This window comes from Polypterus senegalus, chromosome 9, assembly GCF_016835505.1.
Source record: "Polypterus senegalus isolate Bchr_013 chromosome 9, ASM1683550v1, whole genome shotgun sequence".
Lineage (NCBI taxonomy): Eukaryota > Metazoa > Chordata > Cladistia > Polypteriformes > Polypteridae > Polypterus > Polypterus senegalus.
Window position 1 is genome coordinate 8,890,129 of NC_053162.1, and position 15,582 is coordinate 8,905,710.

Genomic DNA, 15,582 nt, shown 5'->3' on the forward strand with positions numbered 1-15,582 from the left:
CAAATGATGTAATCAAAAGGGGGCACCACTGAGCCCTAAACCACAGACACGATACCACCCAGCACAACTCTGATCTCAAATAAAGAACTTTATTGGATAAAAAGCCTCTTTCATATTGAGCACCAGCCAAATCAACACAGGAATGTACACAACTACTAACTTCTTCTCTCCTTCCTTCCTCCAAGTGAGTTCTACTAGCTGCCTCTCGACTCTAACTCTCTGAGGAGATGCAGTTAGCTTCTTTTAAACAGGACCTAAGAATGCTTCTGGTGTCACAGCAGTGTTCATCTGGAGTGCTCCCTGGTCATATGGAAATCTGGGAACCCTCTTGGGCATCCAAGGATCGCAGTTCCCATGCAGACCTGCAGGAGTCTGAGCTGAGATCAGCCTGGTGGGACACTGCCACCTATTTTGTCAGGGAATGAACTGCTTCTAGCATCCATCTGTGCCCAGTTCATTCATTATCTTTTTACCCAGACTGAGATAAGGATCATTAACCATCCCAATCCAGGTTGCAGCTCCTTCCACGCTGTCCTTCCTTTATGGTGTCCTGGCCAGGTAAGGATTCACATTCCGTCCCAGTCAGGATGCCTGTGCTTTCACTTTGGCACCTACATTCTACTCATCCATCTCAACATTCTCATTTCTGCCAGCTCCATGTTCTTCTCCTGCACTCCCTTTTACTGTCCATGTCTTAGCTCCATATGCCATTGCTGGTCTTATAAACCTCACCTTAAACCTTCACTTTCATTCTTCGATCACACAACACTCCTGACACCTTCTTCCAATTATTCCAACCATTCCATTTCTGCATTCATCTTGGGAGCAAATGTCAAAAATACGGCAGAATGTTCTAAAGCCTTTTACCAACTCATATTATTTTGAGAAATTGGGGCGATGGCGGTAAAGCAGCTCACCCTTAATATTTTAGACACAGTGACATTGTGCATGGCACTTCCATCTGCCACATGTTAGCGATGCAGTGCTGTTGCAAAAAACAGTTTGACCTTAGCCATTAGAGAAAACACACAATGGCGGGTAAGGAAACTATCGATAAAATAATGAGATGGTGACATCACCAAATTTTAGTTAAAATATAATATATAATGCATTCAGAAAGTGCTTGGACCCTTTCACTTTTTATACATTTTGTTTGGTGGTAGCCTTTTATGTCAATATCAATTAAATTAATTTCTTCCCTCACTAAGCAACACTCACAACCCCAGTATGACCAAGCAAAAGCAGGATTTTAAAAATCTTTGAAGTTTATACTCAAAATGAAATTTCACATTGATACAAGCATTCAGAACCTTTGCTCAGCACTTTTTTGAAATCCCTTTTGGAAGCAGTTCCAGCCTGGAGGCAGTCTGAGTTTGACTCAACAAGCTTTAGTCACCCGAATTCGGAGATTTTCTGCCATTCTTCTCTGGAGACCCTCTCAAGCTCTGTCAGGGGGCATGGAAACCATCAGTGGACAGCTAGCTTCAGCTCTGTCCAGATCTTCAGTGCCCGCCATAATGTTTGAGGCAAAGACACATTTGCTCCTCAGTTTAAAATTACAAATCAAACAATTCAGACATCGGGATTAAAGTGCATATAGCAGAGTTTCATTTAAGGGGATCTGCATCTATCTCATGAAGCAATGAAATCTACCTGCATGATCACAAACACCTGGGATGCCTATTTTCCCAAACATTATGGTGCCCTGAAATGTGGGGGTCGTGTAGAAAAGGTGTGGTGTGACCGAAAGGTCTGCACTTTAATTATTGATTTGTAATTTTAAATTGTGGAGCAGACTGTGGGGGAAATCACAGAAAAATGTGCCTTTGTCCCAAACATGGAGGGTACTGTACTAGCCATGGTGCCTGTCGCAGACAAGTAATAGAATATTTTTAAAAATATTGCTCTCTCTTGCTCTGCATGTAATTATAGAGTGGTCCTTTCCTTCTTATTCTTGTGAGTCTGAATGTCTCTTCATCGTTGCTCCATTTCTCGAGTTTGTTCCAATAAAGCCTTCTTCTCAAACTCTTGTCTTTTTCGAGGCGTCTTTCTCACCTTTGGTCAGGTTTTATACTTTCCATCTTTGAAGGCGACTCCCTTAGTGTGTGCCTTTAGTCCTCCTTGTGTATTTCACACTCACACTTCCTCTTTCGTGGCATCTGACCAATCAGATTGCTCTGTGGGACTGAACACACAGTTCTTAGTGTTTTATTATATATATATATATATATATATATATATATATATATATATATATATATATATATATATTGAAAGAAGAGGCACCAGACATTGCAAAAGGTTTGGGGCAGCCACCCGTATAATTTGTTCCTGGCTGCACAAAGAGTAAAGTTTTTCAAGCAAGTAATGGTTACAAGTCAGAGTCCAGAACTGAACTGAACTCCAGAGGAAGGGAGTGAGGTTTTATAGGACGTCTGGAGGAAGTGATGTCATCTTCGGGACCCGAAGTGATGTGTCCCAAGTTGAGGCAGCAGTTCCTGGTGGGATTTTCCGGGAAAGGTTTGCAGGATACTTTTGAAAGAGAGTTAGTGCACCCTGCTGCCCCTCTGGGCAGATGTGTTACTACTAGTCTTTAGGCCCTTCAGCTGCCTCCTATTACGCGTGTGTGACTATATATATATATATATATATATATATATATACAGTAATCCCTCCTCGATCGCGGGGGTTCCAGATAGGTGAAAATCCGCGAAGTAGAAACCATATGTTTTTATGGTTATTTTTATATATTATAAGCCCTTATAAACTCTCCCAAACTGTTTATAAATATTCCCCACACAATTATACAGCATAAACCCTTTGTATTCTCTTAGTTATTAGGTAAGATTCATTGAAATTATGTATATAAACACATTGTTTATATACAGTAATACCTAAATATTATTTTAAAGATATCGAGTGTCTCCGATATCACATATGTTACAGCCATTACGATAGACAGGCCACCAGCAATAAATACGTACAATGCAAGAAAAATTGTATACAGTAAAATGTGTGTACAGTGACACTAAACGTACGTACATGTACTAAGTACTGTAAGTAGAAAATTAATTATGGTTACTCACCAACAATGACACGATGACTTGTCCGATAACAATGAGTTTAATTTTACTGCACAACAAAGGAGAGCGTTACAGCTCTTCTAGAGGAGCCTGTTCAGGTGACTGTGTAGCACTGCCGTTGTTCTTCTTCAGTCCAAATCCCTAAAGCAGATTCCATCCAGACTACTGCCTTATTACATCCACTTACAACTCGTTTTGCACCCTAGTTAAAAGGACACTGCGGCCGTAGATCTTATATTCCTTTCCTACTTTTTAAATAAAAAGAATCGTAGCCTCATGATGCTGTAATGGCGTCCTACAGCGGTGTAGCTTTTCCCTTCCTTCAACATATCCAAAACGTTTACCTTTTCGGCAATCGTTAACATCTTCCATTGGCACTTGGGCACAGCCCCTAAAGCAGTAGCAGTAGCAGGTCGTTTTGGAGCCACAATGAAGGGCTTGACTAAACACAAAGATAAACACAAAAGAGCACAAAAGTTAACTCTTTACACAACGAAACACGTTGATGCTGAATGAGCAAGACGAGACTTCCTGGTTAACACCGCAGAATCGAATTCAGCACTCCGTCGCTGAGCCAATCAGCACACAGGAACTTAACTGTGTGCTCTGATTGGTTAGCTTCTCAGCCATCCGCCAATAGCATCTCTTGTATGAAATCAACTGGGCAAACCAACTGAGGAAGCATGTACAGGAAGTAAAAAGACACATTGTCCGCAGAACCCACGAAGCAGCGAAAAATCCGCGTTATATATTTAGTTATGCTTACATATAAAATCCGCTAGCTATATATATATATATATATATATATATATATATATATATATATATATATATATATATATATATATTTATACATATATATATACAGTACAGGCCAAAAGTTTGGACACACCTCGTCATTCAATGTGTTTTCTTTATTTTCATGACCATTTACATTGGTAGATTCTCACTGAAGGCATCAAAACTATGAATGAACACATCTGGAGTTATGTACTTAACAAAATAAGGTGAAATAACTGAAAACATGTTTTATATTCTAGTTTCTTTAAAATAGCCACCCTTTGCTCTGATTACTGCTTTGCACACTCTTGCCATTCTCTCGATGAGCTTCAACAGGTAGTCACCTGAAATGGTTTTCACTTCACAGGTGTGTCTTATCAGGTTATTTAGTGGAATTTCTTGCTTTATCAGTGGGTTTGGGACCAGCAGTTGTGTTGTGCAGAAGTCAGGTTAGTTGGACGATCATTTATTTTTCAACAGGACAATGACCCCAAACACACCTCCAGAGCGTGTAAGGGCTATTTGACCAAGAAGGAGAGTGATGGAGTGCTGGAAATGGTCATGAAAATAAAGAAAACACATTGAAGGAGGAGGTGCGCCCAAACTTTTGGCCTGTACTGTACATACAGTATATATACCCTGTTGGTCAAAGGTTTTACAACATGTCAGTTTTTATGGAAATACTGCAGTTTAATGTCCTCATGTTTCATTAAATCAAGGCATAGAAGTAAATAATGGCAAATAAAAATAAGCCAAGGAATCATTAAGTGTACAAACTTTTGTTCAAATATTTTATTCTTCAAAGCAGCCACCTTTTGCTGATACAAGAGCCAAACACACACGTGGCCTTCTTTCTGTAAGAGAAATCAAATACTGGTCAGAAAGATCTACCCAATACTGTTGCCCAAGCTCCCATAACTGTGTTGCACTTGTAGGTTGCTTTCCTTTCACCTTTCTGTCCAGTTCATCCCACACTAACTCAAATCTGGAGACTGTGCTGGCTGTTCCATTTTGTAAAGTGTACCTCCTTGTTCTTTTCTTTTGACGGTGTTCTGATATAGCCTGGAGGTATGGTTTGGGTCATTGTCTTGCTGTAGGATGAACCCCTGACCTACTAGACACAGACCAGAAGGTACTGCGTGGTGCTGTAAAAAAAAATGTTGTGGTAACAGTTTTGATTCGGAATACCAGTCACCAACACAGCCTCTAGCAAAAGAACTCCAGACCGTCACACTTCCTCCTCCATGTTTGACAATTGGTGTCACACACTGAGGAACCATCATATCGCTAACTCAACATCATACAAACATCCTGCTTGATGGATTTCAAACTTAGATTCATCAGTCCATAAGACTTTCTTCCAGTCTGCAGTTGTCCACAGCTGGTATTTCAAGGCCCTAGTTTGTCCATTAAGGCTTTCTTACTGTCACTGGCCCTGTCAAACCTGCAGCCCAAAGTCTCCTCTTCACAAACTGACACTTTTCTCAACCTGCACGGTTAAGTTGTGCTGTCATGTGCCCATCACGCAAGCTGGTGACCCTCAGAAACTTGTCTTCTGATTGACTTGTGATCTCCTCCTATCAGAGTTTCTTCCAGTTTCCAATTACCTTTGGATTGTGGAGGACACCACTGGACTCACCGACACTTTGATTTATTTTTTTTTTTTTTTGGCAGTTTCTCTAAATGAAAGGCCGGCACCTTTAAGGGTTACAATCCTCTGTCTCATTTCATGTGTTAATTGCTGTTTTCTTGCCATTATCACTGGAATATTGTCCAAGTCGTACATCAGAGGGTGTAGTAACACAGTCTGCTCCAGTTCTTCTTTAAGACAGACAGACAGAGGGTTTTTAAGTAATCAACAGAAGTTGGGACACCTGTGCAAACTATTTCCTTCAACTTGCAAGGCATAATTTATTTTAATTGCTGCAAAACATCTGTAGATTGTAACCTATTAGTTATTCTCTGACGAAGGCCTATTTGCAATATTCTGAAATTTCCTTTTTTTCAGTTTTTGTTAACCTAAACTTTAAATTTAAACCTTTGGCAGTCTACTGTTCCACCTTTTCACCATTTTTGTTTATTCATTACATTTCAACTGATTACATGTGAAGAAAAACTCAGGTGTTGTAAAACATTTGACTGTTACTGTATACGTATAATAAAAGGCAAGAGAAGGATTTTTGTTCGGAATAGGAGCCTTCATTTTTGTGTTTGTGATCTCAGAATTTTGACTAAAAAATTCTTAGTATTTTCTGTCAGAACCATAAGGGGGTCTGATCCTCGCCCAAACCCCCCAAACTTTGAAAATGACAGCCATTTAACACACCACTTTTTTTTTTCCTATTTAATGAATGAAATCTTTGGGACACATAGCCATGGGTCAATTAAGGGTAGCCTCAACAACCTAACCCTTATGTGTGAATTTTCTTCGGTCAGAACCATAAATGGGTCTGACCCACATATACAGTTAGGTCCGTTAATATTTGGGCAGAGACAACCTTTTTTCTCATTTTGGTTCTGTACATTACCACAATGAATTTGAAATGAAAGAACTCTGATGCAGTTGAAGTGCAGGCTTTCAGCTTTAATTCAGTAGGTTGAACAAAACGATTGCATAAAAATGTGAGGCAACTAAAGTATTTTTTGAACACAATCCCTTCATTTCAGGGGCTCAAAAGTAATCGGACAATTGACTCAAAGGCTATTTCATGGGCAGATGTGTTCAAGTCCGTCGTGATGTCTTATCAATTAAGCAGATAAATAGCCTGGAGTTGATTTGAGGTGTGGTGCTTGCATGTGGAAGATGACAACATGCGGTCAAAGGAGCTCTCCATGCAGGTGAAAGAAGCCATCCTTATGCTGCGAAAACAGAAAAAACTCATCTGAGAAATTGCTACGATATTACGAGTGGCCAAATCTACAGTTTGGTACATCCTGAGAAAGAAAGCAAGCACTGGTGAACTCAGCAAGGCAAAAAGACCTGGACGTCCACAGAAGACAACAGTGGTGGATGATCGCAGAATCATTTCCATGGTGAAGAGAAACCCCTTCACAACAGCCAGCCAAGTGAACAACACTCTCCAGGGCTTGGTCGTGATCGATATCCAAGTCTACCATAAAGAGAAGACTGCATGACAGTAAATACAGAGGGTGCACTGCAAGGTGCCAGCCACTCATAAGCCTCAAGAATAGAAAGGCTAGATTGGACTTTGCTAAAGAACATCTAAAAAAGCCAGCACAGTTCTGGAAAAACATTCTTTGGACAGATGAAACCAAGATCAACCTCTACCAGAATGATGAAGGCAAGAAAAAAGTATGGAGAAGGCGTGGAACAGCTCATTATCTAAAGCATAGCACATCATCTGTAAAACACACTGGAGTCAGGCAGTAGGATGGCTTGGGCGTTCATGGCTGCCAGTGGCACTGGGACACTAGTGTTTATTGATGAGGTGACACAGGACAGAAGCAGCCGAATGAATTCTGAGGTGTTCAGAGACAGACTGTCTGCTCAAATCCAGCTAAATGACGTCAAATTGATTGGGCGGCGTTTCGTGATACAGATGAACAAAATATACACCCAAAGCAACCCAGGAGTTTATTAAAGCAAAGAAGTGGAAAATTCTTGAATGGCCAAGTCAGTCACCTGATCGTAACCCAACTGAGCAGGCATTTCACTTGTTGAAGACTAAACTTCAGACAGAAAGGCCCACAAACAAACAGCAACTGAAAGTAAAGGCCTGGCAGAGCATTAAAAAGGAGGAAACCCAGCATCTGGTGATGTCCAGGAGTTCAAGACTTCAGGCTGGCATTGCCAGCAAAGGGTTTTCAACCAAGTATTAGAAAAGAACATTTTATTTCCAGTTGTTTAATTTGTCCAATTACTTTTGAGCCCCTGAAATGAAGGGATTGTGTTTAAAACAATGCTTTAGTTGCCTCACATTTTTATGTAATCGTTTTGTTCAACCCACTGAATTAGAGCTGAAAGTCTGCACTTCAACTGCATGCGAGTTGTTTCATTTCAAATTCATTGTGGTGATGTACAGAACCCAAATGAGAAAAAAGTTGTCTCTGCCCAAATATTTATGGACCTAACTGTATTCTCAATAATTAATTTTTTTTCAACAAAAAATATGATTTTTCTTCCTTTGTCCCGGTCCCAGTGAGGCACTATACAAGTGTAAATCAAGTTGAGACCTGAATGTCCCTTTCAGTGATGTGCCATTGGTGGGCCAATCAGCTCATGTGAAATTAAATATACTGTCAATAAAAGGCCACTACTACACAAAAAGCTCATGGAGTAATTTTTAAACCCCTCTTTGGAGAGATGTGGTGGTCAGTCAGTGTAGCTTTTAAAATGGTCATTTTGTGAGATGGTCCAACTACAGGCCTCCGCAGCTCTACGATTCAGTAGCTCCACTGGACAGCCAATTGGACTACAGGTTTTTGTCACCTGGTTTACGTGACTTGAGTCAGGTAACTCCTCCCCCAACCCCAATTTTAACCATAGTGTGACCAGGCGTTATCACTGACATACTGTATAACATAAAATGATAACCTCCTCAAAGGAGTAGAGCTCTGGAGGTCTGCAGCTGAAGTCTGTTGCATATTGTAGAGGGTAGAGAAGATTAGGCAGCACAGTCCTAGTGGGCAGGGTTTTAATCCCATTATCATTATTTCTCTGTGGCTAGGATTAGAGGTTAGGGTTAAACCCAGTGTCACCATGGCACTCCCTCTAGGGTTGCGACCAGTGTAGTTAGGATTATTGAAATAAGCTGGTTTGGTAAATGACCAAGTGAATTTCAGTGAGTCGTACTCGGGAGCTTTTTATTGTCTCATCAGAGGAAGCTCCCTTGTCACTTTATTTCTTCTTTTGCTTCCTCCACAGGCCCCTACGATTTTGGTGGAGTGCTGACCAACAGCAACCGTGATGTGTTGAATGGAGAGACGGTGCACAAACGCAATCAGTCGCACAAGGAGATGCACTGGTGAGTTGAGCACACACACCATTTGTACTGTTAGATTCAATATGGCCTGTTTACTATTGGTTTGCCATCCCTATGTAATAATAATAATTCATTACATTTATATAGTGTTTTTCTCCCTACTCAAACTGCTTTATTTAGACTTTGGGGAGCCACTTCAACCACCACCAATATGTAACGTTCACCTTAATGATGCAACGGCAGCCATTCTTGCGTCGATACACTCACCACACATTAGTTATTGGGTGGTGAGGGAGTGAGAGATAGTTAGCCAATTAGGGACAAGGTTGATTAGGAGGCTAGAATGGACATTGTCATGGTGGGCAATTTAGCCAGAACATCGTGGTAGAAGAGGTGGACTTGCCTGGGAAAATTTTGATATTTGAGGGAGATGTTTCCACACGTGACCAATGCCAAGATTAAGGAAGGCCACAAATCAAACACATCATCAATGATAAGTGGTTCGAAGATCTGCTAGTGCGACCAGAGGAGATCACGTGGAAGGTATTCAATTATGTAATTGTCTACTGTAGAGCACCAAACATACAAAACCATGAAGTGCAACATGTTGCTTAGGATTCGTTTTCTACATTCACACTTGGACTTCTTTTCTGCTAATCTTGGTGCACTTAGTGATGAACATGGGGGAAGATTCATTGGGACTTTACATCAGGGAAAGTGGAATCCATCAGTGTCGACTGATTATTGTCGGACACTGAAATAAGTAACATCAGATGAAGAGTACAAATGAAAATCAACAGCAAAATGTCTTCTGTCACCTCAGCTCATCTTCCCGACCGGTTTTCCTGGTGATGTTTGCAATGGCATCTGGCCAAGAAGGTCGGCCCAGGTTGTCCCCACCTACAGATTCCAACTCTTACTGGGGAGTCCTAGCTGTAACTCATTTAAGCAAAGAATTAAGAGGGGGAAGAAGAACCAACAGAGCATGGGTGTTCAAGACCAACAGATGGCCCCTTCTCAAGGCTGGCTATGACTGACCGATCCAGCTTTATTATTGCTCATCTTTCCAGACACCTGCACCTTTCTTCTTGTTGTCTTCTCATTGCTGTTCAGGATGGCCAGTGCTCTTCTGCTTTCCCTGGGGTTAGTTAGTCACTCTTTGGGCTCCTCACTGATGACAGCACAGGGTTTTATGATTTTTTAAAGTAAATGTACTCCATGAATTTATATCTTTAATGGACAGTGTCTCTCTTTTTGTCTTTTTCTTTCTTTTCTTCTTGTTTTGTTTTTTGTTTTCTAAGCCTCCATCCAGGTGACCTGTACCCGTTCACTCGAAAGCCTTTGTTTGTTATTGTAGATTCTTCTAACAGTGTGGCCTATAAGGTAGGTGGCACCGTTCCATGTTTTCAATGTGTAAAATAGTGGGGCGTTTATAGAACTCATCCTTTGTTCCGCGCCGTGTTCACCTTGACATTCAAAACCTTCTCTGATTCTTTAGAATGTACCAGTGATTGTCACAAATTACCCAAAATACATACAGATCAGTGTGGAAAAATGTATTTATGAAATTCTAAACAGCTGTTGTTTTACAGATTTTATCTTATTTATGACAGGCTTTGAAGGTTCACTTTGAGAAAAGAATTCATAAATATTTAAATATGTTATGTGTGTGTCTGTGTGTAGCATTGGGAGACTTCTTACAGTCCGCTGGCGCTGAACTGTGAAGCGGCCATTCAGTCTAACAGTCATATACGGCACCTTGTCTGTGACTGTCTGTCTGTCCGTTATATAGTGCCTTTTACATCCATCTGTCTCTGTTTTATGTACCACTTTTTACACCCTTCTGTCTGTCTATCTATCTGTCTTAGCTTAGGAAGTATCTTTATTTTAGTGACTTTCATGTCTATCTATCTATCTAGAGTATCTGTCATATATAACCTTTAATATCTATCTATCTATCTATCTATCTATCTATCTATCTATCTATCTATCTGTTATATAGTGCCTTTCATATCTATCTATCTATCTATCTATCTATCTATTATATAGTGCCTCTCACATCTATCTATCTTAGATAGATATAGAAAGGCAATATAAGATAGATAGATAGATAGATATAGAAAGGCAATATATCTACCTATCTATTTTATATTGCCTTTCTATATCTATCTATCTATCTGTTATATAGTGCCTTTCATATCTATATCTTATAGTGCCTTTCTATATCTATCTATCTATCTATCTATCTATTATATAGTGCCTCTCACATCTATCTATCTATCTATCTATCTATCTATCTATCTATCTATCTGTTATATAGTGCCTTTCATATCTATCTATCTATCTATCTATTTATCTATCTGTTATATAGTGCCTTTCATATCTATCTATCTATCTATCTATCTATCTATCTATCTATCTATCTATCTATCTATCTATCTATCTATCTATCTATCTGTTATATAGTGCCTTTCATATCTATCTATCTATCTATCTATCTATCTATCTATCTATCTATCTATCAGTTTATGTAGTATCTTTGTTTTGTTTTATATAGTGCCTTTCATATTTTTGCATGTCTGTCTATCCTAGATTTTTCATTTCTACTCCATATAGTGTCTTTTAAGTTGATCTGTCCTTCTGTCTTTATATCCATATGGTGCCTTTTATGTATTCCTATTTTAAATTGATGTCTTTCATAATTACCCACTGTCTTCCTGTTCTAGCCTTTATAACATCTTTCACAGTTCCCTTTCTATGTATGATAGTTTATGTAGCGCCTTTCACATCTATACAGCATGTACATGACTGTCTGTCTACCTATATATTGTGACTTTTACCTCTATCTTTATTGTATAGCGTGTATTTTATATCTGTCAGTCTTTTCCTCCTATATTTATATAGTGCCATTCACATTTGTCTATCCTAATTTATTTATGTCTTTCTCATTGATTTATTTTACAATATATAGTTCCTTTCATATATATCCATCTATGTCTTTCTGTTTAAGTTCATTTAGTGGTAATCAAAACTATTTATTCATTATTATCTATTTTGCCTTCTTTTGATCTCATACCCAAATATATTCAGTGTATAGCAAAACCTAATGAAGTGCCCTTGCCTTTCCAGCTCTTTCAGAAGGACTGTTGTGAAGTGAAGAATAAATGTTTATTAAAAAATGTCCTGTCCCTTAGTAAAAAGTTCATACCCCTTTTGAATTTTAAACACACCCCTTCTCTTCGCTTAGGTTCACCCCTGTCTTTGAATTGTTGCCGTCCACTTTCACACAGCGTAGACAGCGTGCATGTTCTGTTAAAAGTGTGCAGCCTCTTTGCACTTTTCGGCCATTGTAGAAGAATATCGAGGCTTTCGAACCTTTGGGATGCCAACCCGGCTGTTTCCCTTTTAATCCAAACAAGGCCAAAAAGAATGAGTTTAGGAAAGATTACTTTACTTTACAGGCTTTACTGCTCCTCCTGCATCGCTCATCAGACGAACATGCTTCTTGCCTGCCCTGATTGCATACTGTAGCTCTGGACCCAGAAGGGGCGGTGCTTCTGTTGTGTTGTGGGGGCGGGGCTAGGTGTCATTTCCTGATATTGGGTCCACACTACAGAGGAAACCAGAGATAGTTAGTGACTGTGCCCCCTCCTTTTTGGGGGTGGAGTTTACTTGTCTTACCTGAGCAACTGAGAAATCCCTTAGCATGAATGTCTATAAGAACTTTGGAATCATTTTGAGGAGGACAAGCCATTTAGCATAACAAATCAACAGACTGCCTCCAAAAATAACATCAAGTTGACTTTTGAAGGCCTGGTTGTCCTCCACAGTGTTACCCTGCCCTCTGGTGCTTTGTTGAGCAACTATAACATTAGTAAACTCATTGTTAGTCGTTTATGGGTTGCTCAAGGACTGTAGTAATAGCTCCCCCTGTTGGTCATAATTGGCATCACTACCTCTCATACTTTTAAAGAATCTAAAACTAAATCCAGACTCATCAGACTCCAATAGTATGACAGCACAGAGACAACAACTAGGCAAAAAATTAAACCACCTCTCTACTGCATTTATTTCCATCCATTCATCCATTTTCAAACCTGCTTATCCAGAGCAGGGTTGTAGAGAAGCTGGAACCCATTCCAGCAACCTTTCAGCTGCAGAGTAGAAATGTTTTAAATAAATTAGCTGCCTTGTGACTTTCATTTTATTGACTGCAGGATCTTTCTGTAGAGAAGAGCAGAACAAGCACCTTTCCAAGAGCAACCACTCATATTTTTTAAAGCATAAGCTTCTTAGAGTCACTTGGCAAATTAATGGCAGGACTTGAACTGGCAACCTAATGCAGTACACTAACCTCAAGGCCTGCTAATCAGCCATTGTTAGAAAAAACAATGTATGTGCAAATTTAGAATTCATTAGCATCACTCACCTTATACATTTAACTTTTTTTATCATCATTTTGTGCGAAATGAAATTTTCCTCCCTCTTGTGGCTATTTGCCATAAAGCAGTTGTAGGAGATCGCAAAGGAAAAAAAAATCCAACACAGGCTAAACGAAGGGGCTGATATTTCAGATGCTGTCAGCGTGTCGGCCAATTGTTTGTAGTGCTTTTATACGCACCTAGATGCCCTTTCTTTGACATTTTATTTTGCATTTGTGACTGGTGGAAGTGGCCAATACAAAGCAAGTGTAAACTGATTTTGTCGACAGGAAGGGTGCTAAATTACCAATAAAAGAACTCGGTCACCAACATCTTTGTCTTTATCACGTTCCGACTGGAAGGGTCAGGCCATCTTGGGTCTGTAGGTGGATGCTAGGCATCTTCATGGGGTCGTCTCTTCGAAGTGCAGATTGAAAAGAAGACCGTGTTAGCAACAGCGCCCTCTCTCGTCACGGGGTGATACCGCTTACCTCGACACAGCTAGGCAGACGATCCCCAAGCTCACCTGTGTGACACGAGATAAAATTCTACAAGGTGGCTTAGTGGTTAGCTCACAGCCTCACAGATCCAACATCCTGAGTCGGCATCCCACATCGGGCTGTTGGCTGTGTGGAGTTTGCACATTCTCTCCATGTCTCTGTGGGTTTTTTCATTAAATGGTAATACAATGCTAGCCCCTATGCCAGTGTAAGTGGGCCTTAGAATGGTCGGGTGCCCTGACTTTATGACTGGGTTCTGTGTTCTTTCCAATGATGGTAAAAACTTCCTTAGACCAGTGGTTCTCTACCTTATTGGATTTGACTGTCTGAGCTTTTTCCCCCATGGTGTAATTACCACGATTTATAGGCACTAACTGGTATAAATATCGTGCAGTGCTGTCAATCACCGAGGTGGCCCACCACAACTCACTTGTGACCACTCACACACACCCAGTGATGCCAACCCACGACTCAATGAAGTAACACTGCCTTAGACTGTCGTTTTGAGTATGGATGTTGGTGTTTGAGTGAGTGAGCCCCTCTGATGGTTTGCTTCCTGCCTTGTGCCTAATGCTACCAGGCAAGGCTCTGACCCCCTCATGACCCGGAAGTGCGTTTAGCCAGTTAAGAGGGTATTGTGCTATAAAATTGCTAAAAATCATTCTATCAACTATATTATAATCTGCTTTTGGTTTCAGCCTGATTTTTTGTTTAATTTAAATGCAGCTGTAAGTACAGTTACTTTTAGGGTTAGTAACAGCAACGGAAAGTGGAGGCCCCTTCATAACGCTGCACCAGCAAGACTGGAAATGGCTCATGTAAACAGTCACAGTAGTGGGCTCACCTTGGACCTCTCCAGAAGTCTGTAAAGTGAAGAACAAAGAAAATTAGATTAAAATACCTAAAAAATACAACCACATGTACACCCAGACATCAGCCGTGTGTATGCAGAATATCTGGCTGCTCGAGAGCTGCTTGTGCCGACAACTGCATGAGCGTCCCTGATGTGTGCAACTTCAGTCTGTCATCGGGCGTTGTGGCTAATGGAGAGCGTGGGAGTCCTTGTCTGTTGTCACATTCCTTTTATTTTGTTTGTATGCCTGGTTGTCATGTTTATTATTGGCTGTCCGTGTTCGTTGTCATTCATTGATGATGGTTTGTATTCATTGTGTTTTGTCATATTCGGGATCAGTTGTCAGATTCATTGTCTTTTGTCTGTGCTCATCGTGTTATCTCTTGTAAGTATGCGTTGTTTTATTTGTAGTTCATTGTTTTCAGTTGTCTATATTACTGTCCTTTTCTGTATTCACTGATGCATTCCATGTTGGTTGTTATATTTGTTCTCACTTGTCTGTGTTCTTTGCCGTATTCATTGACAGTTGTTTCTATTCACAGTGTTTTGTTGGTTGACATATTTATTATCAGTTGTCTGTATTTACTGTCATTCGTTGGTGGTGGTTTGCATTCATTGTGTGTTGTCGTAGTCATTGTCTGTTTTCTGTGTTCATTGTGGTGTTCCTTGACAGTTGTCTGTATTCGTTGTCGTAACTATTCATTGTTATACTTATTTTTCATTGTGTTTGTTTTCAGTTGTCTGTATTAGCTGCCAGTTTCTGTATTCACTGATGTATTCAGTGTCGGTTGTTATATTTGTTGTCAGATGTCAGTTGTTTCTATTCACTGTCTGTTGTGGTTTGTCATATTTATTGTTGGTTGTTTGTATTTGCTGCTATTCTTTGGATGTGTTTTTTTATTCAATGCGTGTTGTCATATTCTGGGTAGGTTCAGGTAGGGTCATTGTTTCTATTCATTGTCTATTTTCATTTGCTAGTATTTGTTGTCATTCTTTGCTGCT

The 15,582-nt window shown here is 40.0% G+C and overlaps 1 protein-coding gene across 1 annotated transcript in view; it reads left to right on the forward strand.

The window, feature by feature from the left end:
* Positions 1 to 15,582, forward strand: part of scai (suppressor of cancer cell invasion) — a 395,139-nt gene that overhangs the window by 346,520 nt on the left and 33,037 nt on the right. The window contains exons 14-15 of the mRNA XM_039762685.1: positions 8,749 to 8,848; positions 10,108 to 10,189. Of these exons, the coding sequence (XP_039618619.1) occupies positions 8,749 to 8,848; positions 10,108 to 10,189 (182 nt within the window). The remainder of the gene's footprint in view (positions 1 to 8,748; positions 8,849 to 10,107; positions 10,190 to 15,582) is intronic.